We start from the raw sequence: 24,959 nt of genomic DNA on the forward strand, positions 1-24,959 counted from the left end.
CAGGGGCAGAAATACCATTTGAGTGAATTTTCCCATTGTTCGAGCTTGAACTGGAAGCCCTCCGGCATTACTTAGACAAGAACCTCGCTAAAGGATTCATCCGCCCCTCTTCCTCCCCTGCTGGGGCTGGTATTTTCTTTGCTGAAAAAAAAGATCGGTCTCTCAGACCCTGCATTGACTACAGAGAGCTTAACAAAATTACCATTAATAATCAGTATCCCTTCCTCTTGTGCCCGACTTGTTTCAGAGATTTTGAACAGCTTGAGTGTTCACTAAATTGGACTTACAGGGGGCCTACAATTTAGTCCGTATAAGAGAGGGCGATGAGTGGAAGACCGCGTTCAGAACACGCTTTGGACATTTCGAGTACCTGGTGATGCCATTTGGGCTGTGTAATGCCCCTGCTACGTTTCAGCACTTTGTAAACGATATCTTTAGAGTACCTTGACCTTTTTGTAATTGCCTATATGGATGATATCCTAATTTTCTCTACCTCACTGGAACTCCATCGAGATCATGTTAGGAAAGTGCTAAGGATGCATGGCTTGTACGCAAAGGCGGAGAAGTGTGAGTTTGAAAAGCAGTCCATCCAGTTCCTGGGGCTCATAATTTCCACTGAGGGAATCTCCATGAACCCTCAGAAAGTATCTGCTATCCTGGAATGGCCTGCACCTTCAGACAGGAAAGGGGTCCAAAGATTCGTGGGCTTCGCCAATTTCTATTAGAAATTTATTAAGGGCTTTTCCACCATCATTGCCCCTATTACTCAACTCGCTCACCAGCATACACATTTCTGCTGGAGCCAGGAAGCTCAAATAGCGTTCGAGCAGTTAAAAGATCAGTTCACTTCTGCTCCGTTGTTACAGCATCCAGAATCAACACTTTCCTTCATCCTGGAGGTGGATGCATCTGAAGTTGCTACAGGAACCGTACTCTCTCAGTGCCAGGGCCCAAAGGCTCTGCTTCACCCAATAGCCTTTTGTTCTAGGAAACTGAGCCAAGCTGAAAGGAACTACGATGTGGGTGATAGGGAACTTTTAGTGATCAAGATAGCCTTCGAAGAATGGAGATACCTCATGGAAGGAGCCAACCACCTAATTATGATTTTCACGGATCATAAAAATCTGGAGTATCTAAGATCTGCCAAGTGCCTAAGACCTTGGCAGGCTAGATGGGCTTTATATTTCTCCAGGTTTAATTTCAACATAACCTTCCACCCAGGATCCAAGAACTGGAAGGCAGATGCTCTTTCCCGTATGTTCCCGGACCCAGAGGAGCCTTCTGCCTCCAACACCATCTTGTCTGCACCAAATTTTTTGCTGATCCAACCCAGTCTAAAGTCTTCGATCAAGCAAGCCTCTGTCCTGAACCTGAACAAGATTCGTTAAGAAAGCAGGATGATCTTCTTTGGCATAAGGATAAGATCTTTGTACCCCAAGAAGTAAGATCTCCAGGTTTCAGGGCTTTTCATGATCATCAACTGGCTGGACACTTTGGAGCCCGTAAAACAATGGAACTAATCCAGCGATCCTTTTGGTGGCCCAACTTGAATCAAGACTGTAGAGCCTATGTGAAATCGTGCACAGTGTGTCTATGTAACAAGGGAGACAAAACCAAGGCTTGGGGGTTACTGAGTCCCCCATTCCTGACGTCCCTGGGAGATGGTCGCAATGGACTTCATTGTGGACTTACTGCCCTCTGAGGGGTTTACTACCATTCTGGTAGTAGTGGATCGGCTATCCAAGATGGCCCACTTCTTACCAATGGTGGGTACTCCATCTGCGCCAGAGACTGCACTGACCTTCATCAAAGAGATTGTCAGGTTACATGGTCTGCCCAGTAATATTCTCTCAGACCGAGGGGTGCAGTTTACTTTCAGGTTCTGGAGAGCCCTCTGCAAGGCCCTGAAGGTGGAACTCTACCTATCGTCCGCCTACCATCCCCAGAGTAATGGGCAAACAGAGCGAACGAACCAGACTTTGGAGCTTCTCTACTTTTTCCCCGGATGATTTGGCATCCCTACTCCCATTGGCGGAGTTTGCCTACAACAACTCAGTCCTTTCTGCCACAAACCAGTCACCATTTTGGGCCAATTATGGATTCCACCCTTCCTGCATACCAGACACCATTCCTGAAGCTTCGGTACCCACAGTACAGGACAGACTCTCCGTGATACAGAACAACTTGAAAGTTCTGCGACAGTCTATACAGAAATCCTAGGCTTATTATAAGAAGCACTATGACAGGAAAGGGAGAGGAAACCCTCCTCTGAAGATCGGAGACAAAGTTTGGCTATCAACTGCCAACCTAAACCTCACTTGCCCATCACATAAGTTGGGACCAAGGTACATTGGCCCTTTCCGGATCAAGAGGGAAATCAATCCAGTGGCGTTTGAGCTGTTTCTTCCGGATTTATACAAGATCCATCCAGCTTTCCACGTCTCCCTACTCAAGCCAGCTGTTCCTGATCCTTTTCCAGGGAGAGTAGAACCATCTCCTCCACCGATAACAGTTTGGGAGGAAACGGAATACGAGGTTGAAGAAATTCTGGACTGCAGAAGGCAGGGAAGACAAATCCAGTACCTGGTCAGATGGAAGGGGTACCCACCTGAAGAAAGTTCCTGGGAACTAAAAGGCAATGTACATGCCCCCAGGCTTCTCCAAGAATTTTGTTACAAATATCCTGAAAAGATGGCCCAGGTGGGCATCCGGAGGCTGCCCTTTAGGGGGGGCACTGTCAGGGTCCTGTCCACGGCAGAAGTTCTTGAAGATCTGTCATTTCTGCCAGTATCCTGCATGGCCGCAGAAGCACACATCAGCTTCAGTTTGGTGCCAGACGGCCTTTATAAGGAGGCTCATCACTTCCTCAATATGCTGGATGATCTCTAGCTCCCCATGCCTTGTTCCTGTTTCCTGTAACCTGTGACTTCATGATACCGACTCAGCTTGCTCCTGGACCTTTCTACTCTACTTAACCCCTGATCTGACCTCGGCTTGGCTAAAGGATACTCTCTCTCGCTCCTCTGTGTATGACCTTGGCTTGGCTAAAGGATGCTCTCGCTCCTCTATCCCATCTGACTACATCTGCTCTGATTCTCACCTGGTACCGGGACCTTGGCTTGAACCGGCTATCCAGTAAATCTCTTAAATCCTGGAAGGGCTTGCATACCTTGTACAGGTGCCACCTGTCTGCAGACCTATCTCCGTACATCAGCTGTGCTTCTGGGTGGACCACCAACCAGCACTCCTACAGGCGACCTGTACCACTTTGGACCTGACTCCCGCTGTCCCACTCTCAAGGGAGTCTGGAACTTAGCCGTAAGGGAAGCCCTTTCTCCATTGGCCTCCATCACCAGGTATGTTATAGTAACGCAGCGGCGTAACGCAAAAAATGGCCTGGTTATGAAGGGGGGTAAATCCTCTGGAGCGCAAGTCGTTAAAGGATTGGGTGTTTATTTACTACACCATGAAAGTTTGTTTTTTCTACTTCCTGGCTTGATATGCTATATCTTGAATCCAGCCATGGATGTATGAAGTACCTGAGGCTGTTTGAAGGACTGCTGCAGATTTTCAACCCAGTGTGGCTGGGAAAGCTCTTATGACCTTACCTGAGTGTGGGTGAAACTGTGAGGTAAGAGGCTGCAGTGACAGGTGGTGGGCACTGTGGTGGAGCACAGACTGCTATATATTGTGGATCACATATGAAAGAGTTTTATGAATAGTAAGGAGTCAGAAACATAAAACACATTTGATGAAAGACTTTTGAGATTAATATATGGACTCTACATTACGATGTTTGTTTCATTTATGGTGCAATTATCTTTGTTTTCTGGCACATGTTATTTAAGTTGTTCATATTGTTGCGCTGCAGTTCAAATTGTTTTTACTTTTTTTGTGGTGTGGGAACACATGACAGCTGTGGGCAGCAACACCTGTTTGTTTATTTTTTTTATTTTAGATTTTTTGGTATCTGAGGTTTTATTTTGCTATTGCAAGTTTTTTTGTTTTTGCTTATACCAGAAGTCAGAACCTTACAACTTGTGAAGATCTTGCAGGTGAATACTATTCTACATTGGAGTAATGTAGCCTTCCTGTAGCTTCACTTGTTTCATTTTTATCCATATTTTTGCAGTAATATAAGAGTGGACATGGTTTTGCAAATGCAATGTAATTTAATTGATAACCACAATGTGGCCAAGGAACGACCTTTGAGCGGGCAATAGTTGTTTCCCATACTTTCCTGAGCTGTTTGATCATTTGAATGATTAGTTGGGTGTTCTTGTCCCGCTGTAGTTATAGTTTGGATACACCTATCATCCTTGTCTTCTAGTGTTTGGTTGGTATTATTTGTTCTTTTGAACAAGATCAATACAATTAATTATAGTTTTTACAATATATAGTAATTTTAACTGTAATGTATCTGCAGTTAAAATATTTTAAACCCAGAACAGTAAAATCAGTCTATATGTCAGTAAAGCATGCTTGATATACTCACTGTAGAACCTAAGGGGTTAATCCTCTGCATTGTGTAAAAATTCTGTTTTATCTTGTCTTCTGTGATCCCCTTCTTCCAATGCCTCCTCTTATCTCCTGATAAGACATATCTGTGTGGAGACACTCTACACATGCTCAATTTGGTTTGTATTGCTAGAGAGGGTTTTTATTTTCTTGGGAGAGTGCATGTGATCAGCATAGGGCCAATCAGCCCTGCCCAGACAGAGGTCAAGGGTCCTGCAACTTCTTAGAGCAGAAAGAAAACTCCTAAAATCTTTAACCAGTGCTCTGCTGGACATTGATAAAAGTCACAAGACTGCTCTAACTGCTGATGAGAAAAGGTATTTAGCAGTTAATATTTACTAAAATAATTGCATTTCCATATCCTGTGTACTGTGGGAGACCAGATAGAGTGAATGCAGGGTCCTGGGTTTAGTAACACTTTAAGAAAAGTCAATTGTAACACACTGATTAAGGACCCTGGCCAGTAAAAGCAGATTTACACTGGTCATAGGCAGGGGCATATTTGCCATGAGGCAAACAATGTGTTTGCCTAGGGCTGCACTTTTCACTTTCCACAGAAATGACACTTAGGACAGGGGCTGTTATGTATTTTACCTGTATCCCACTTTAATCTAGTCCACGATGGCGTTGCTGGAGGAGAGGTAGAGAGGGTGTCTAGTGTCCTCTTTTCCTGGATGGAGGTTCATGGATCACAGATGCCGGTGCGATGTGGGTGGGAATTTTCCTTCTAGGTGACATGCCAACCCGCTCCTCTCTTATCTGCCCACACTCCGATATCACTGGGCAGCCTATAGCAGCCTGTCCATCCCTCTGCAAGCTCCGCCTCCTCGCTGGTGATTGGCTGCCAGATCTGTAGCCCAGGGAAAGCACACAGGCAGAGAGGAGGAGCCGTGCGGCAGCATGAGGAGGCTGATCAGAGTGAGGGAGCTGCCAGAGCTGGGGAAGAGGAGGAGAGTGGCTGGAGAAGGACAGCTGACAGCTGGTAAGTGTCTGTGTCATGCAGCCGGGGTCTGGGGAGAGCAGGCGGTGCTTCTGCAGCCCGGTATGCTGTCTGTGGATGGGAGAGGAAGTGAGCCCGGACTGGAGGAGGGGTCAGCAATGTAAGCATCATTGGTGTCAGTGGGAGGAATATTGCGCCATCATTAGTGACAGTGTGGGAGGAATAGTGCCCCATCATTGGTGTCACTGACATCAATGATGGGGCACTATTCCTCCCACTGACACCAATGATGGGGCACTATTCCTCCCACTAACACTGATGATGGGGCACTGTTCCTCCCACAGACATCAATGATGGGGCACTATTCCTCCCAATGATACCAATGATTGGACACTATTCCTTCCACTGACACCAAATGATGGGGCACTATTCCTCCCACTGACACCAGTGATGGGGCACTGTTCCTCCCACCGACACAAGTGATGGGGCACTATTCCCCCAATTCCTTAATGGAATAAAATAAGAGGTGGGGCTGTAATAGGAACAGGTAGGGCATAAAGAGGAAGGGTGGAGTTTACAGATGAAGGGGTGGGTCTTAAACAGGAAGGGGTGGGACAAATTTAGAAGCGAGGGGGTGCCGATATTAATCTTGCCTAGGGCAGAACAAAACCAAAGTACCCCACTGGTCATAGGTATCTGTAGACTGCTAACATCCATGCACAATCTATTTCTTGATTTGTTTTAGCTTAGCTACAGTCCTAAACAGAGATCACATGACTATTTCTACGCAGAAATTAGGTGGGGGGGGGGGGAGTATGTGCTTACATGTCTGGGTTAATAAAGATGGTCAGATAAGACTGTCTCAACTACTTGATTGTTGTAGACAAGATCAGCCATTAAAGGCGATCAAAGATTGACTCACAGACATTTGCAGATCACATTATCAGCAATTTTAGACCTAGCCTGTCCAGAAACATAATGTGCATAAGCCATGAAGCAGTCATAGCAATGAGCATCTAAAAAATAATTAAAATGTATTTCCACTTTTGCAGTTAGATTTGAGAAAACCCTACTATATGCAGGGATGGATCTAGCAAGGGCAGTGTGCAGGGTCAGAAGGGCAGAGGACAGGGGTCAGCAAGGCAGAGGACAGGGGGCAGAAGGGCAGAGTATGGGGTCAGCAGGGCTGAGGACAGGGTTCAGTAAGAAGTGAGGCAGAGTTCAGAGGTCAGTATTAAATGAGGCAGAGTTCAGAGGTTAGTAGTAAGTTAGGCATAGTTCAGAGGTCATTAGTAGGTGAGACAGAGTTCAAACGTCAGTAGTAATGGAAGCAAAGGTCAGAGGTCAGTAGTAAGTTAGGCAGAGTTCAGAGGTAATTAGTAGGTGAGGCAGAGTTTAGACATCAGTAGTAACTAAAGCAAAGTTCAGAGATCAGTAGTAAGGGTCAGGGTCCCCAGAGTCACCCTCACCTTTAGCACCTCCCCAGAGCCCCTGCCTCTCCTTACATCAGTGTCCCTAAAATCAATCCCTTAAAGAAGGGTCTACAGAGTTACATCAGATCTAATGAGTCCCACCTTCAGGGTCTCAAGAGCACCCATCCTTACATCAGGGTCCCAAGAGTCCCCCATTTACATCAGGGTCCCTAAAGTCCTCCATTTACATCAGGGTTTCCATCATCCCTGCTCCCCCTTTTCATCGGGGATGCCAGAGTCCCCCCAAAATCAGGGTCCGTAGAGCCTTACATCTGGGTCTCCAGGGTTCCTTACTTCAGGGTCCCAAGAGCTCCCCACACATCAGGGTCTCCAGAGTCCCCTCCTTACACCAGAGTCCCTAGAGCTCCCACCCTTACATCAGAGTCCCCAGAGTCACCCCCCTTACATCAGGTTCCCCAGAGTTACCCAACATATGTCAGGGTCCCCATATGTTTCTGAGGAGAAGGCCTCATGGCAATTGTAATTATGTTTGGACAACCTCGCAGTGTCTCTCTTCCCACACAGACAGGGGACTCACTAAGCTATCCCTTATTAACATACAGTGAAGGTGAGTTTCTGAATTAACCCTTTGTTAGGACAGACAACATTCAAATGTAATTTTCAGCTGATAATGAAGAACTACATGCACAATACAGACAGGATTTATTTATTTAAACATTGCTCCAATGCCTCTTATAAACATTACAAAGCAGAAACTTAAAGCAAGTGAAAATCACTTAAAAAGGTAACCAGCAATTTTTAAACTATGCTTTGTTGAGCAGGTACTGTAACAAATATAAAGTAGGTGTTATCCCAATTTGGCTACAAAAATGGAAATACACTTTAAACGAATCTAAAATAAATTGACTAACTCAAGCATTAACTATGGTGAAATAAAAACAAAAAATTACAATTAAATGCTGTAGCCACTAGTGCACACAACCAATGTCTCAGTGGGGCAAATTATACAATCATAATGTGAAGTGAAAAAATGCTGCACTACATAAAACAGTGGTACAAACCATTATATAACGAAAAAAACGAAGTGAAGAATTAAATATATATTAGAAGAAAAAATAGTAAAAATAAATATTATTAATATGAATATATGAAAAAAAAAATATATATGAAAAACAAAAACTACACAAAAAATAAAAAAAAGAATATTTTAAGTGTGAATCAAAATAAAAGTAATTAAAAAAATCAAGTTCAATCAATAAAGTGTTCATTCAGTGAAACCTCCTTTGGATAACGACAAATAAGTGCATCTGTCATCAATTCCCATGCAAAGACATCCTCCACCATATATCTGCTCACCTCTCACAGTGTGACCTCACATTATACAATGTTACGGTCTAACGGCATTTTTGGTCCCATATGGACTCAGAAGATCAGCTTGCTGAATGAAGACTCCAAAGTAAGCTCCCTCCTGTTAAGCTTCTTTGTATCAGCCGTATTCCTCATTAAAAAGAACTTGACATAGTGCTTTATCCTTTTAACCATCAAAATTGTTATACTATACTATACCTGTCATTGAAGCTTTATAATATTGCGCTTATTTTGAAAAGGCAGTATAAAAAAGTAATGGTGGACAAAGCATTTGTTGTTTAACCAAATATCTTTTTGCATGTTAAGTCTATGTAACTGGGGGCACAGCAGGAACATGTACTTAGCCAAAATTCTTTGTGCTCAAAGGTGCCACCCTTATTCATTTTAGAAAGTCGGGAGGTACAATATGTGTTTTGACAGTATGTGACCATGCTTCAATCATTACCACTTAGATGGACAAGAGTTCACTAATTACATACAGCAGAATCATATCGTTATCTTACAAAATTCAGCCTGGGAGTGTCCAAATTGAATAATTTTCTGCAGTGTCCAGGACAAAGCACTATTGTGAGCTCTTGCAGCTTTATGATGTAGATTTTTTTAATGGTGCTGATATTGCATGAATTAAAAAATAAAAACTATTTCTTTATATTCATAGATAGATGTTGCAGATAAATTGTCCAAATGTGTGACAGCTTTACTCCAAAGCTTAATTTGATCTTCACTTTTTATAGAACCATACCTTTAATATCTAAAGACAAGTAACTTGATGTGATTGTGTTTTTCAATATGTTTTGTTCTTTTTAAATGGCTTCCCTTGCACAGGGTTTCATTCATTTAGGACAAACTATGTATGTCTTTTCAAAGTGACACTTTGACATTTACAAAGTGACACAGAGGAGCCAGTATTAAAAGGCATCTGGAAGAAATGTCACCCTTACATATTTCTTTCCAGTGAAGGGGCAGCCCTTCCTGAGTGGTCTTTATTAATGTTCTGCTTGTTGTACTCAGAAAGCCAAGCTAGGCATGTGAATATTCAAGACTTATGTTTCTCATAACTTTATTTATGACCTTAAAATTTGATTTACTATACCAGGCTAGGATGTGGGCTATGGTAACTTTCAACAGGCTCTGATATATCCTGTTCCATTATTGTAGAGTGAATGTTTTTTAGGTCTTCTGTAGTCAGCAGTAACATGAGACAGGGAAAAACCAATAAACAGAACATTCTGAAGCTAAAGAACCCATTACATAAATGAAGTAAACTTTTTATTCATATTATGAGTAAAAAATGGGAATGTTACAAGAAGTACCTTGTTTTTTGTAGAAACATAGAAAACTGAGAAGACTGATAGCAGAAGTGGTCCATTAAGACTGACTTTTCTTTTTCCTTTTCTTTAAAGCTGAGCAAAAAATTACCATTCTTATGTATTGCGCACCTTTAAATTATTTTCTTTTGTAGTTCTGGCTATATCCAAAAATATAATATTCTATAAAAACATTCTTTTACATTTAGCAATATTTTACATTTAGAAATACTGACCTGCACTTCCCATTACTTTGTTGCTTCGATAAATTTTTCTTGATTGACTGGCCCTTCAGTTTAACTCATAGGTAATATACTTTTTAATGTAACCATTGCTAGACTTGGGGTGTTTTACTTTACTTTTATCTTGATCAGTATCATTATAGTCTGAGCATATGCTTCATAGTATGTAGCATCATAAGAGCAACATGTGGTGTCATAATACTTTGAACACTGGGTAGCATTAGATTAGACCATTAAGACCCTATTACGTACATGTGTTTGCTATTTTGGAGTTAATTTAACTGTTAGGTTAGAGGAAACCTATGTATGCAAAAGTGTGAGAATGAGCAGATTTCATCAAATTCTGCATCAATCATTGACACATGGGACCTAAACAGTGCATTGAGCCGGAAAATGAAGTACACAAAGTTACAGTAAAGCAAAGTGTTGCTGCAGCAACACTTTAATGATATGGCACTCAAACATGTGTATGTAAGCATTGTCTTTCATTGTCTTGTGTAATGTCTACAGACTATGACCAATAAAGAAGAAGAGAAATATTTTTGGAAAATATATATGCTATATATAAGCTAATGACCAGCAGAATTTTTTGTTGTTCATTAGCCATCAATCTGCTCCTTAAAAGATCCACATAAGCATATCAGCATTAAAATGGTTTGACCGATAATGCAGCTCAGACATTACATATTGTAAATGCAGCACCTTTTTCTTACTTAACACTGAAAACAGAGAATAGAGAGATATCAGATAAAATTTCTATGAAGTTGGTTCACATTTTATATAGCATCCATCTCCAGTGTGCATATGACATTATATCTCTCAGGTTGATTTCTTATAAGAAAAGCATCTTTTTCTGTGTATGGATTAAGTAAATGGCAATAAATAATGAGGTAAACTTAAAGCCAAGACTTTTATTTTGTTTTGGATAGAGTGGGAAAGGGTTAGCAACCCTTTAAAATGTGTATTTTTGTCTGTGCCTCCACTGAGAAATATATCCTTTGTATATGTCCTAGTAACCATTTTTACCAGGGCTGAAAGAGAGTGAAAATCAAGATTGAGTTGCAACCAGAACAGAATTAGAGGGGAGGTTTTTCAATGGGGACATTTGTGGGTATCTAAGACTGGATTTCCTTCAAATTGCATGGATTTCCTTTTGCCTCTTTTTGTTTCTCTGGGGCAGGAAGTAAAAGGAAATCTGCCAAATAGTTACGTCCTTTCACTACTCAATCTAAAATTAAAAAAAACTAAAGTTTTGCTTTCAATATACTTTAATGTTGTTAATAAACTGATAATACATAACATCATGTTCTAGATTGTATTTTAATATCTCTTTTATGTTTATTAGAAAATTGGATTAAACATTATTTATTGTTTATGTTATATGTTCTATTTTAGGACATTTTTCCATCAGAAAGTACCAATAACAGACGACCCAGTTCATTTTCCCCACGGAGCAGCCCAAGTGATGTTCGACCAATGCCCAATGCCCAGTACAACAATCCATCCAGGCTTTATTTAAATGACAACAATAATGGCATAGACTCTCATCTTTCTTCACACATGGGCAGAATCGGTATTTCTTCACCTCCCAAGTAAGTACAATGTATTCATTTTTAACTGGATTTTTATGATTTTGTAAGGCCAACAAAGATGATGCTCTTTTTGTGAGATGTTCCTACAAAGTCAGAGTTGACCACGGAGTCTGTACCAGTACTGGCCACATATCTTCCTCTGGAGGGTTATGAAAAAAACAGTTTAATAAGAAATAGTGTCCATTGTACATGTAAAGATTGCTTGGATTAAATGGAAACCTACACTCCTGCACAGCTGCTCTGAATCAAATGTATGTATACATTTTATTCGGGGGAAGTACTACGTTTATATAATAATATGTTCAAATATGGTTTACAAAATCTAATTTGTACTTGCATTCCATACACAGCTATCAATATAAATTTGTTCTGCATTTTAAATGGTGACAGCGTTTCTGTAGCACAAAATATACAAGTGTAAAAAGCCAATTTGGACACTCCTGCTGCCTATTTGGAAATGAATACAGCAGTTAAAGGACCCCTTTCTACAACCTCTGGCAAAAAGTGTGGAATCACCACTCTTGGAAAATGTTAATTCAACTGCTTTATTATGTAGAAAAAAAACTAATCACAGACATGCCTCGAAACTATTTTCATTTAACTTTCCAACCTTCTGGCTTTAAAAAACACTTAAAAAAGAAAAAAAAAAGACAGAAAACTGTAGTCAGTTGCAACTGTTTTTGCAGATCAAGCAGAGGAAAGAAATATGGAATCACTAAATTCTGAGGAAAATATTATGGAATCATGAAAAAAACAATACAGTACACCACTAGTACTTTGTTGTACCACCTCTAGCCTTTATAACAACTTGAATTCTCTGAGGCATGGATTTAAATATCAACAAACAGTATTCTTCATCAGTCTGGCTCCAACTTTCTCTTATTGCAGTTGCCAGATCAGCTTGGAGCCTTGTCATGGACTCTTTTCTTTAATTTCCACCATAGATTTTCAATTGGATTGAGATCCGAACTATTTGCAGGCCATGCCATTGACATTAACCTCCTTGGCAGTATGATTCTTTCCGATTTTTGGTGCTGAAAGCGGTACCATTATTTTGCATGGAAATATGTATTTTTTTTATTTTAGGCCTGTAATTCTTAGGAATAACTCACTGAAATCTGTCCGAACAAGAGTCTAGTAAACATCCCGGGTAGGATAAAATTTGAAACACGTAATCATAAATTATAATTTAATAAATAATCAAAAAAAATAATAATATAATAATAATACATTTAATTCAATAATATAATCAAACCAAAAACACTGAAATTTGAAATATAGCGCCAAGTTAGCACATTGCTGAGCAAAGTCGCAAAATCGTTTTCAGTGTCTGATGACGATTTTCCCCACAAATCATTATCACTCAATTCTGCAAGTGGTTCTGATTTACTATCGCTGTTCTCCTAGCTGATCTAAACCGCTTTTGACCTAAAGGGACACTTTTTGGACGCCATAGCCATTTCTCAGTTTCCAGGCAGAAAGAACAGACAAAATGCAGGCAGGGCACAGGGCAAAGCACTCGGGACAATATGTATGTGAAATTGGTTGAGACAGCAATGTTTTACTATGTAAAATGTAAAAAAAAAAAAAAAGACATTTTTTAAAATTTTTAAATTTCCCGCCGCCAGCGGCGCCCGTACGTCCCGACGTCACAGGGACAGGACACAGAAGCCGGATGCCGGCATCGGCCGGAGGAGATGGCCAGGGACGCTGCAGGGGACACATCGCAGGAGCGCAGGGTAAGGTAAGTGAAGAACAAATGCCGGAGCAGTGCCGCATGGTATTCCCGAGTGTAGCTCGGGGTTACCGTTTGTGGTACTGAAATGTTACCCCGAGCTACACTCGGGAATACCGCCAAGGAGGCTACGGGGTTTATTTACTAAAGCTGGAGAGTGCGAAGTCAGACTCCCTTCTGCATAGAAACCAATCAGCTTCCAGGTTTCATTGCCAAAGCTTCATTGAACAAGCTGAGGTTAGAAGCTGATTGGTTTCTATGCAGAAGGGAGTCTGATTTTGCACTCTTCAGCTTTAGTAAACAAACCCCTAAATGTCTTTCTTGAAGGAAAGTTTTCATGGCTTTTTCCCTATGGCAAGGTGCATTATCATCCTGAAAAATGATGCCATCTTCACTAAACATCGTTTCAATTGATGCAATAAGAAAAGTGTCCAAAATCTTAATATGCATTTGTGCATTTATTGAAGATTTAATGACTGTCATCTCCTCCATACCTTTACCTGACATGCAACCCCACATCATCAATGATTGTGGAAATCTGCATGTTTTCTTCATCCTTATATATTTTATTGGAACGGCACCAAACAAAAGTTCCAGCATCATCACCCTGCCCAATGCAGATTCGTGATTCATCACTGAATATCACTTTCATCCAGTCATCCACAGTCCATGATTGCTTTTTTAACCCACTGTAACCTTGTTATTTTCTGTTTAGGTGTTAATGATGTCTTATAGTTCAGTTACAGACATTGACTCCAGTTTCTGCCCATTTGTTCCTCATTTGTTTTGTTGTTCATTTTCTGTGTTTGAGGCATCTTGCTTTAAGTTTTCTATCTTGACACTTTGCTGTCTTCCTTGGCCTATCAGTAAGCTTCCCTTTTATAACCTTCCCATTTGATTTGTGCTTAGTCCAGATTTTAGACACAGCTGACTGGAAACAACCAACATCTTTTGCAACATTCCGTGATGATTTACTTTCTTGAAGAAGTTTTATAATAATTTCCTTTGTTTCAACTGACATCTCTAGTGTTGGAGCCATGATTCATGTCAATCAGCTTGGTGCAACAGCTCACCAAGGTGTGCACTTTATTTTTAACTGCAGACTAATTAGCAGATGTAATCTGATGCAGATGTTTTAGAACTGCAAAGTACATGGTGATTCCATAATATTTTCCTCAGAATTGAGTGATTATATATTTTTTTCCTCTGCTTGATGTGCAAAAACAGTTGCAATTGACTACAGTTTTCTTTCTTTTTTATTTTTTTAAGTGTTTCTTAAAGCCAGAAGGTTGGAATGTTAAATAAAATTGTTTTGAGGCATGTCTGTGACTATATTTTTTTCTGCACAATTAAACAATTGAATGAACATTTTCCAAGAGTGGGGTTTCCATACTTTTTGCCAAGGGTTGTATTTGTGGCCATTTCTAATCCTAAAGACACTGTAAAAACAATACAGATAGAGGCTACCAGTTCAGCATGCGATATTCAGTTAGGGTGTTATAAAGCAGAAGGTATAAATGGGAATTTATATAAGACTCTTGTAATATTTTGTATCCTTAGCATTATACTATTTTATCTTTTGCCACTGGTACTCCTGTGGTCAACAGATGTACCTGTTTTTTATTGTAAAAAAGAATTAAAAAATAGACTAGGAAAAACAAGAGACACATTTATTTGACATTTTTTTGAGCTATTTCCAGTTTCTATCGTAAAGAGACACAGCTGAAATTGTTGTCACTTTCTGCCACTGAATGGTGTCACCTAAAACAAAATTGTCAGCATGCATAACAGCAGGAGCTGCTCCACCACCAGTATTGATGCTTTACATCATATCTACATACCCATCCTTTGATTTAATCAAAATCTCATTTTTGGCTAATGCTAAAGAATTGTTCAAGCTTATTTGTTTTATCATCTACCATAAGCACTGCACATTCATTCAATGGCTCAGATATTTCTTATCTTATATCATGGTTTAAATGCAAAAGTATATAAAATAAATTATTTTCTAGTTTAGTAAACACATTTATGGCAAAGAAACCCCCTGAGATTTTTCAAGCATGTTGAAAAATGTTTCCGAACAATTATGAGTACTTTTGCACAAAATAACCACTTATCTCTTAACCCCTTCCTTATGGACTGATTGTCAGTGATGTCTGTAACATCTGCAATGTTAGCAAACACAGTATAGTAGACATGGTATATGACATACCTAAACCATGTAAACATTCCAGAAATTATTTAAGCTTTATACAGTTATATAATGCTAATACATACAGCACAACTTGATCCATTGTGCCTGCTGTGAAAAAACCTACAGAATTGCCATTTTATATGCCTGTTCCTGGACATCTCTACATTGTACATTGTGCTAACTTTTCTTTACATATATGCACAGAAATGTATTGTGGAACTGAAGTGTAAAGCAATTAGAAATGTATGCATGTTACCATATGAATATATTTGAAATGTAATTACACCTTCCATTTAGACTTATTGCAGCAGAATTCCAGGCTACATACAAAGTTAAAATACATGTATGTTTAATATTTTACCTACAAATGGATTTATAATTCTGTTCAGCCAGTCTTTTGATTTGCAAACCCTGCCACGCACCATAGCCAGTCAGGTGGCACCTTTGTTCCCTAGTTAGCTTTTTAGATCCCTGTATCACCACTCTGTCTCCAGTCTGCTCATTAGACAACAAATCAGTATTATCACTTCTGCCTAATGGACAAAGAGGTGATCCAGAAAGCAGTAATGCCAAACTTGCAGCTTGATCTTCCTGTTTAGCAGTGTGACAGATGTGTGTAGATTACATTACATTTGAACAGATTTACAAATCCTTTTGCATATAAATCAGTTTTGCATATACTGTGTGCATTTAAATTGTGTATATGTTTTCTGAAATTAAATACAGAGCATCAGTAAGGGTAATGGAAGTTTCAGTAAACTCGCCCCCCCAAGCACAGATTTAGCAGAGATTTAGCTGCTGACTTCTGGCTGTAAAAGCTGCTCAGGTTTACCCTTGCACAGTGTACATTTTCCATAATCAGACTGACCTTTTTAATACAGTGCATGCACAATCCTCTTCCACAAAGTTGCATTTTGTTTTTTAAATCAGGTAATGTTTTATTGCAAGATTTTTTTCCGTTTGCAAAAACAAAATACCGTTAAACATAGACAAGACCATCACATGATGGTAATGATTAAGTTTAGGACAACGCCAAAGCATGTGGATTGGAAACCCTGTGTTTACTTTGCAACATGAGCAGTTAGGTGAGTCAGATCTACCCCATAGGTAGGGTTGTGGTGTGTAGTGAACCCTGTGCAGTATAAATAGCTGCGTTAAAGCAGACTTGCACTCAAAAGTGGAAGCTCCACTTGTTTGCCTCCTCCCCCCTCCACTGCCATATGTGGCACCTTTTGGGGGGGAAGGGGAAGCGGGTACCTGGTTTTGACAGGTACCTGCTCCCACTTCTGGCTCTGTTCACCGCGGAGACATGAGCCAGAAGGTCTGCCCCCTCCTCCCTCCCGCAATCTCCTGGGAATTTTCACTGGTCCCAGGAGACTGTCGGACCAGTTAGGAAGCGCAGCACGACTTGCGCATGAGCAGTGGTTATCAGGCTGTGAAGCCTCAAGTTGTCACAGCCTGGTGCCCACAGTTGCGATGCCGATGCCATGGAGGAAAGAAGAGGAGATGGGACCGCGCAGGTGAGAACATCGCTGGACTCCGGGACAGGTAAGTGTGTGTTTATTAAAAGTCAGCAGCTACAGAGTCCTAGCACCTATTACTATTACTACACTTCAAGTGTATCTGTGCACTGAAGGATGTATGCAAAGCAGAGTACAGATCCTCGATTAAGCCTTTTTCAATACAGGACACCGCCATATTATGTACACTTGAGAGATTGTATTTCAAGTTCATTGAAGTAGTCTGACAAGGCAGAGCTCGGTGGAGCTGAAGATATCAAAAAAACATTGTATGCAATAATTGATATTTCTCCACTAAAATGTCAAAAGGTAGAAGAACATCAATTTTATATAATTGGTGCAAGTGAGTAATACCTGCTTGCTGCCAAGTGTCAAAACTTTTGAGTTTAGCTAGCTCAGGAAGGCTAGGATTATTCCAAATTGGCAAAAACTGTTTATATCCTTTATGAGATGTTTGATCCCTAACAGATTCCCACACACATTGAAACATAAAATGATGTAAACTTACGTTGAACCCAACACTAAGAGTTCCACTAAGGGAACCTCAGAAAATTGGGACAATATGATACATTGAATGGGATCCATCATATTAATAGTTTGCCACCCATAGATATGTTGAAGTTAGAAGGCCAGGTAATGCAATTCGACATTAGGGACTGCCAGACCCCTACCTTCTTTTGGGAGTTGAAGTGTGGTAAGTTTTATTCTAGGGTACCCTCATTTTCAGATTAGCTCCCGAAATAATGTATCAAATACCGGGCAACTGTGTAATAAGTATAATAATTGTGGCATCCATATCACTATTAAATTGGCTTTACCAATGACTTTCAAAGGTAATTTAGACCAGGATCTTCCTGCCTGTCTTAACTGGGCCAATCGAGGTTCATTATTTATACACCTAAGTATTTTGAAGGAGGAGATTACAGAACTTAGACTTGCCGTGGGAGGCAAGTCACCAGGTAACAGGTCAAGCAGCATCAGGACTGACTTGTCCCAATGTCCGATTGTGAACCCAGAGAAGGAGCCACATACTAAGATAAGTGACATGGTTGCTGTCAATGAGGAGGTATCCCCCAAAAACAGAATGGTATTGTCTGCCCCTAGGGCTTCTTTGTCCTCCACCAGCTTTCTACAAAAACCCACTATATCTGGAGACTGTCTAATTGCGGCCGCCAGTGGTTCTAAGGCCAGGGTGAAAAGGAGGGGTGACAAGGGGCACTCCTGCCTAGTGTCCTGGTATAGTTGGAATGGCTTCACCAGAAGAAGAATAAAGTTTTGGAATGGACCAGCCAGAGCCCAGACCTGAATCCAATCGAAAATCTGTGGGGTGATCTGAAGAGGGTTGTGCACAGGAAATGCCCTCGTAATCTGACAGATTTGGAGTGTTTTTGCAAGGCAGAATGGGCACGTATTGCCAAGTCAAGATGTGCCATGCTGATAGGCTCATACCTAAAAAGACTGAGTGCTGGAATAATAACAGATCCCTATCCATTTGTTTTTGTCATAGAGAATTGGACTGGATGCAGGCAGATGTCAGCGGATGTGGAAAAGATATATATTAATATGCCCACCTGTTTGGATGTATGATCAAACTGAGACGTTCTAGATATTCCAGTATTAAAATGTTGCGCAGAGAATTTAGATTTACCTATTCTGGTTTCAATCTCTAGTTATTTAGCTTCAAAAACAACCTGATGGGTGAATGCATTGGGAAAGCTCAAATAGTAAAAGCAATTATTAGAATATGATATATAATTATAGCAACTATGAATGCTAGGAAACATATCCCTATATGCTGGAACTATTCTAAGTGTCTTGAACAGAGAGGGTAAATAAAATATTTCCTTGTTCCATAAAAATCAAATGGTATATTTTTGTTTTGGTTCACTTTATATATAGGTTATCAAGTTTTTGTGACCATTTTTTCTATACTTTTGTCAATTTTGTAGTTTTATGCCTGTGCCTACAATTCGTTCTGTTCTCTCAGTGGGTTGAATAACTAAAAGCAAATTAGCTATTCACTTTGCAAGGGAAGTTGAACTTTGTAAGGGAATATTCCCCATAGCTTAGTGAATGCAGTGAAGATTCACTTTGTATACAATATCAATCACATGCATGAAAAATAAAAAATAGCAGATTTGCTTGCACATGATTGGATCATGGAAGTCGGCAGAACATCATCTCATTCAATAACTCAACAGCATTATCTACCATTTTATCCTTCCATTCAGATGCACCGAGAGAAGAGAGTGTAAGTGATGAGGAAGGATGAGCCTGATTGAAAGAATACATCCCTTTAGACCAGTGTTTCTCAACTCCAGTCCTCATGGACCCCCCAACAGGTCATGTTTTCAGGATTTCCCTCAGATGAAACAGCTGTGGAAATTACTAAGGCAGTGAAACTGATCAAATCACCTGTGCAAAATGATGGAAATCCTGAAAACATGACCTGTTGGGGGTCCATGAGGACTGGAGTTGAGAAACACTGCTTTAGACGAACATGTTCCCTCCTGCTGACCATTGGATGGTGCAGACTTTAGCTGTGCTGTGTTGATCAGTTGCTTTATTATTTTTCCAAATGTATGTTTGATAGAATGTAATCAAGCTACTAATGGGCAGACTCTATAGCAAAGGTCTAAAGCATCCAGTGTCCAGCTGTCCATGATACATGCACAGTAAGAAAAAATATTTTGAGGATACTAATTAATTTTTTTGAGTCACTGATTTAATAATTCTTAATGTAATAAATGTGACTTTAGGTACATTCTAGACAAACATTACAATTAAACATTGAGATGCATGCATGCACCACCTACCTGATTGTTACTTCATTTATTTCTTTTCATCCAGACATTGCTGTAGTGCAGCAGTCTATCTTCCTCAGGTTTGTCACATATCTGGTGTTCTGCGAACCCCTGCTTGGGATACAGGAGAACTATTCCCAAACACACTTAGGCCTCTTGCACACTGCAGCTTGAAAGTGCACAGTACAGCGTTTTTTGTTTTTTTTTCTACTATGGTAAAATGCAACCATTATTTAAAATGTGCCTTTGAACACAGGCACGTAAAAAAGCTGCGCATATTCCTCAGTAAAAATAAAAATAGGAAAATCTGCATCTTTGGTCAGTAATTTATGCCGCATGTGTGCAAATGCGCGCAATTATGCGCAAATGTGTGCAAATATGCACTTATGAGCATAGATGTTGAATTTTCCTTAAGAATATATTGTGCACGCAAATGTGCGAACTCGCATATATGTACAAATAAGTACATAAATACACAAAGCAAACAACTGAAAATATGTCCAAAAAAGCAGATGCTTAAACATCAGTACCGTGTGCAAGAGGCCTTGCTGCGTCTCTCATAGAAAACCTGACTTTAAAAATGTTAGCTGTATGAAGTTTATCACAGCTACCAATCTGATTCAAATCTGCATGAATCTTTGAATGTGATTGGATGTAGAAAGCAGAGCTAGATGATGTTACACAAAGCGGGTTTCAAAACATAGGGGCAAAGGCAAAATGAACAGTTCAGTTTGCAAGTGAAGTTACATTTTGCATGGGAATTTTTCTTAATGCTTAGGGAATATGATGAATCTTCACTTTGCAAAGAACACCCAATTACCTACAAGAAAAATAGTACCAAAAAAAGCATTTTTGCTTGCACATGATCAGATGATGGAAGCCATCAAAGCTTCACCTCATTCTCTGGGGAAAATACCTTTGCAGAGAGCAACTGTGCATGCAAAGTAAATGGCCTATTTGCCTTTAGTAAGTCAACACCATAGGCTTCCAATACACTATCAGTGAGCTGCATGACAATTGGTTGGCAGTGGTTTCAATATAAATCATAGTAAGGCAAGGTACTTTTTGGAACTTGGGTCCTGAAAGCTTCACATTACAATGAATTATTGGTATTACCTAAAGTTGCCTTGTACTGTATATTTGACCAGCATTTGAGTTGATGTAAACTCATCAGCCACTGTACTATTGGTATAAACAAATATAGGATATCATTAATCATACATGATCTTTAAGGCTGGCCATACATTATACAATTTTCTTGAGAATTTTGCTTTAGATTTACCAAAAACCATATAATATAGGCTCAAACCTAAACAACACTTTCAACAGTATCCAATTAGGCAGGTCCTTGTACTACATAGTTGAAGGTAAATCTAAAGGAAATTGGACAGATAATTGTAAGAAAATTGTATAGTGTATGCCCAGCCAAAACTAGCAATCTAATCTTATTTTGTACCTCAAAATGGAGTGTGAATATGAGTTTTGTTAAAAACAGTTCATACTTTGTTACAGAAATGATCCAATAAAGAATTAGTTCCATCATAAGGAGTCTCTAGCCTCTAGAAAGCTGTGTTAGAGAAACATTGTTTTCATGAATAAAACATTTCAGCTGATATTTCAGTTTTTGAAAGAGTCTAGAACACGGGCGTGAAATTGGTAGCCCTCCAGCTGTTGCCAAACTACAAGTCCCATGAGGCATTGCAAGACTGACAGTTACAAGCATGACTCCTAAAGGCAGAGGCATGATGGGACTTGTAGGCATGAAGGCCACCAGTTTGACATCCCTGGTCTAGAAAGTACAAATCATCTTATAACTAATGTTTCCAGGGATGATAGTTGTGAGAACCATGAGCTTCAGTTTCATGAACTACACACTTGCTGCTGCCATTGCAAAGACATTTTTTTTCTTTTGATTTGCTTATTAAATGTTTTTGTGTAGACAATTCAGCAAAATAAGTGGGACCACCTCAATGTAAATAGTAGCAGAGTCAGACATATTTTAACAAAATAGTGATAAATAAATCAAGGCTAATTTTTACTTTCTACCTGACAGTGTTGACCCGCTAAAGAACGTCCCAAGGAGCAGAAATGGAATAGATGTTGAGTCAGATGTGTACAAAATGCTTCAAGATTACGAGGTGCCTGTGTCACAGCCCAAGCAGTCTGGTTCATTCAAATACTTGCAAGACATGTTGGAGGCTGGGGAGAATGGTAGGAAAAAGATCTATGGTTCTAAAAAATGTAACCTAATCTCTTACAGTATCAAAGTGTGTGTAGTATAGAGCATAAAGAGTGAAGAGGAACACGGAGCAGGTATCCTGTGGGAGGGCATCCACATAAAAACAAGCTGTGTGTTGTGATCCATGTGGAAAGTTCCTTGTTTAGTTCCACTGGTGTATGGGATACAGACAATGGATCCTTTTTTCTGCAACAGACTTTTCTGTTGTCTTCTAACCTTCTCTAACTTATTGACATCTGGAATCTGGTTGTAGTGTGAAGTATAATCACTTTCACATTCTTTGTAGCCCTGATGCCCAACACGTGGCCCACATGTGGCCCACTGTCTCTTCTTGTGCGGCCCACCACTTGTTAGGCACTTTTAAGAGAAGCAGTGAGATGTCAGGTGCTGGAAGCTCTCTCCATTCCTGGGCCTTGCACTGAAATGAAGCCAGTGATGTCAGGCCAAGTGATCACCTGACAGTAGAGGTATTGCCCTAGCCGAGTGCCATCAGGGAGAGAGCAGTGCAAAAGTGTGTCATCCAGTAAAAACCACCGCTGATCACCAGTGTGAGGTATTGTAAACTACACTGTCACCGACAACCAAAACAGAGAGGCTGTTATGGGGAGGGTGGGGGGATTCAACAGCATTGCCAATAACCACTAATGAGAGGGGGTTGAAATGGCACTATCACTGACCACCATTGGTGGGGGGGGGTTATTGTTGCGATCACTGACACCAGTGTTGGGGGCTATTATTCCAGTCACTCTTGCCAATGCTAAGGGTTATTATTTTGGTCCTTGACCAATGTTGGGTGTTATTACTGTGGTCACTATCACAAATGCTGGGGGTTATTATTGCGGTCACTGACACCGATACTGGGGGTTGTTATTGCGGTCAGGGACACCAATACTGAGGGTATTATTGCGGTCACGGACACCAATGCTGGGGGCTACTTTTGCAGTCACTGGCACCAATGCTGTGAGTTATTACTGAAGTGACTAGTACCAATGCTGTTTTTTTTTTATTGCAGTCACTGGTACGAATGTTTGTGGTTATTACTGTGGCCATTAGCACCAATGTTGGGATATATTATTGCTGCATATTACACAAATGCTGGGAGTTAATATGGCTATGACTGACACTAATGCTGGGGTTTAATATTGCAGTGACTGACACTAATGCTGAGGGTTTTATTACAGTGACGGACACCAATGCTGGGGGGTATTATTGTAGTGACTGACACTAATGCTGAGGGCAATTATTGTAGTGACTGACAACGCTGCAAAACGGCATTTTTGGACTTTTTTTGACTAAAAAACCCCAATTTTTTATGGTTAAAAAAAACGCTAAAAAACGTAGACGCAGAAAGACATGGGAAAACGCCACTAATCGCAGCAAAAAACAGCTAAACTCTAATGCAAAGATGCTAAAAAAAGCTGAAAAACTCAAGTTTTTAACGTGACTTTAAACAGCTAACGTTACCAGCGTTATCAAAACGCCCCATGTGCATGGAGCCTAAAACATGACCGGGGTTTTAACTTTTCCTAAATTTATCCAAACAAATATTTGGCAATACAGTATATACACTTTAAATAAAATTATGATATTCTCCCAAATGTAAAATGATACAACAGCAGTATGTGTATCAAAAATTTCTGATATATTCTATTATTTCATAACATCCCTGACCTGCCCATGTAGAAGACAGAATAGTAGCTTAGCTATTGTATGCAACAATGCAGCAACAATAAGGCAGGGACCAGGTGAGACTCAATCCATCTAAGGGTAGGCTGGTTGTACTAACCAGCCTGCCAGATTTTTTACGTACATGTGATTACTGCCTGTGGCTATAGCCCCTAGCAGTAATCATTGTGTTCTGCCAGCTGGGAAAAGTTTCCTGCCTGAAGAAGACAATAACACTGCAGGAGGGATTCCCCCCATCAATGCTGACTGTGTTGATGGGGGAATCAAGCAATTTTCTTTCCTACCACCTATGGTGGATGGAAAGAAAATTGCATAATCTATGGGCTGTCTAAGAGTCAATAAGAACAATAGATTTCAAAACAAGGTAGTCTTTTCATTAAAAAGTTTGGACCTATTATGTCATGGCTTTAAAGGTTGATCGTGGGTTGTATTATTACAATATACAAGTGAGATAATTAACAGTTTTCAGGATTTGCTGAGTTTTTAATTATCAAAGATTAAGTACACCTTTGGAACATGTTACATGTTCCACCCATATTTAGGGTGGAAGATGTAACATGTTCCAGCTCCTGCCTCCTCTCCCCCACCGATCCTCCCTCCCTGTGACAGTGGATCTTCTCCCCACACCCGCTGTCACAATATAAAAACAGCGCAGCTGTGCGGGGCTCCGCCCACATGGCTGTGTCATTCATTCATAATTTCTTGTGAATGAATACCTGCAAGTACTGTCAGCCAGCTTGTAGCTCTCAATGAACTGCAAGGGCACTGGTCAGCGCTCTCATAGTCCATTGATTCTTTCTGCCATTCAGTAACTGCCTGCCCATACGAGGTATTGGCAGACTGCATAACAAGTGTCTGCAGGATCCTGGCATTGCACCAGTGATCTGCTGGACGCAGGTGCAATACCTTACAGACTGCGGTATAATAAAATAATAAATGCACTTTTTTTTCTACCTGCAAAAAGATGTGCATTTATCATGTTTTGTAAAACATGAGCGTCTCCTTTAAGGATGACATATATTTTTATCAAAAGATGTAATATTCGCACATACTCCTATTTTAGCTGCTTCATAGAATGGCAGTCGTTTCTTGTTAGTTAATTTCTTTGTGGGACTGAACAAATATTGGCACTAATCTGATAACACAGGAAGTAGTGCATAGCTTTCTGTAACTATTATGTATAATGATAATAACTTCCTTGCCAACAACAATACTTCTGCAAGCTATCTGCCAGTATCCAGTGCGACACCCTGACACTGATCTGACCAAAGCATTATGAGAACATGGCTTAGTGTTACCATAGGGTAGTCACCACTGTCATGCAGCCCATGTTCCTTCAGAACAATTGACAAAAAATGCGTGGGATGTTTCTACAGCTTCC

The 24,959-nt window shown here is 40.2% G+C and overlaps 1 protein-coding gene across 1 annotated transcript in view; it reads left to right on the forward strand.

The window, feature by feature from the left end:
* Positions 1–24,959, forward strand: part of PDLIM4 (PDZ and LIM domain 4) — a 242,311-nt gene that overhangs the window by 183,519 nt on the left and 33,833 nt on the right. Inside the window, exons 4-5 of the mRNA XM_089694062.1 lie at positions 11,204–11,400; positions 21,707–21,864. Of these exons, the coding sequence (XP_089550188.1) occupies positions 11,204–11,400; positions 21,707–21,864 (355 nt within the window). The remainder of the gene's footprint in view (positions 1–11,203; positions 11,401–21,706; positions 21,865–24,959) is intronic.

The sequence above is a fragment of the Staurois parvus genome, unplaced genomic scaffold (genome assembly GCF_062004578.1).
Source record: "Staurois parvus isolate SC_StPar_1 unplaced genomic scaffold, SC_StPar_1.0 ptg000648l, whole genome shotgun sequence".
NCBI lineage: Eukaryota > Metazoa > Chordata > Amphibia > Anura > Ranidae > Staurois > Staurois parvus.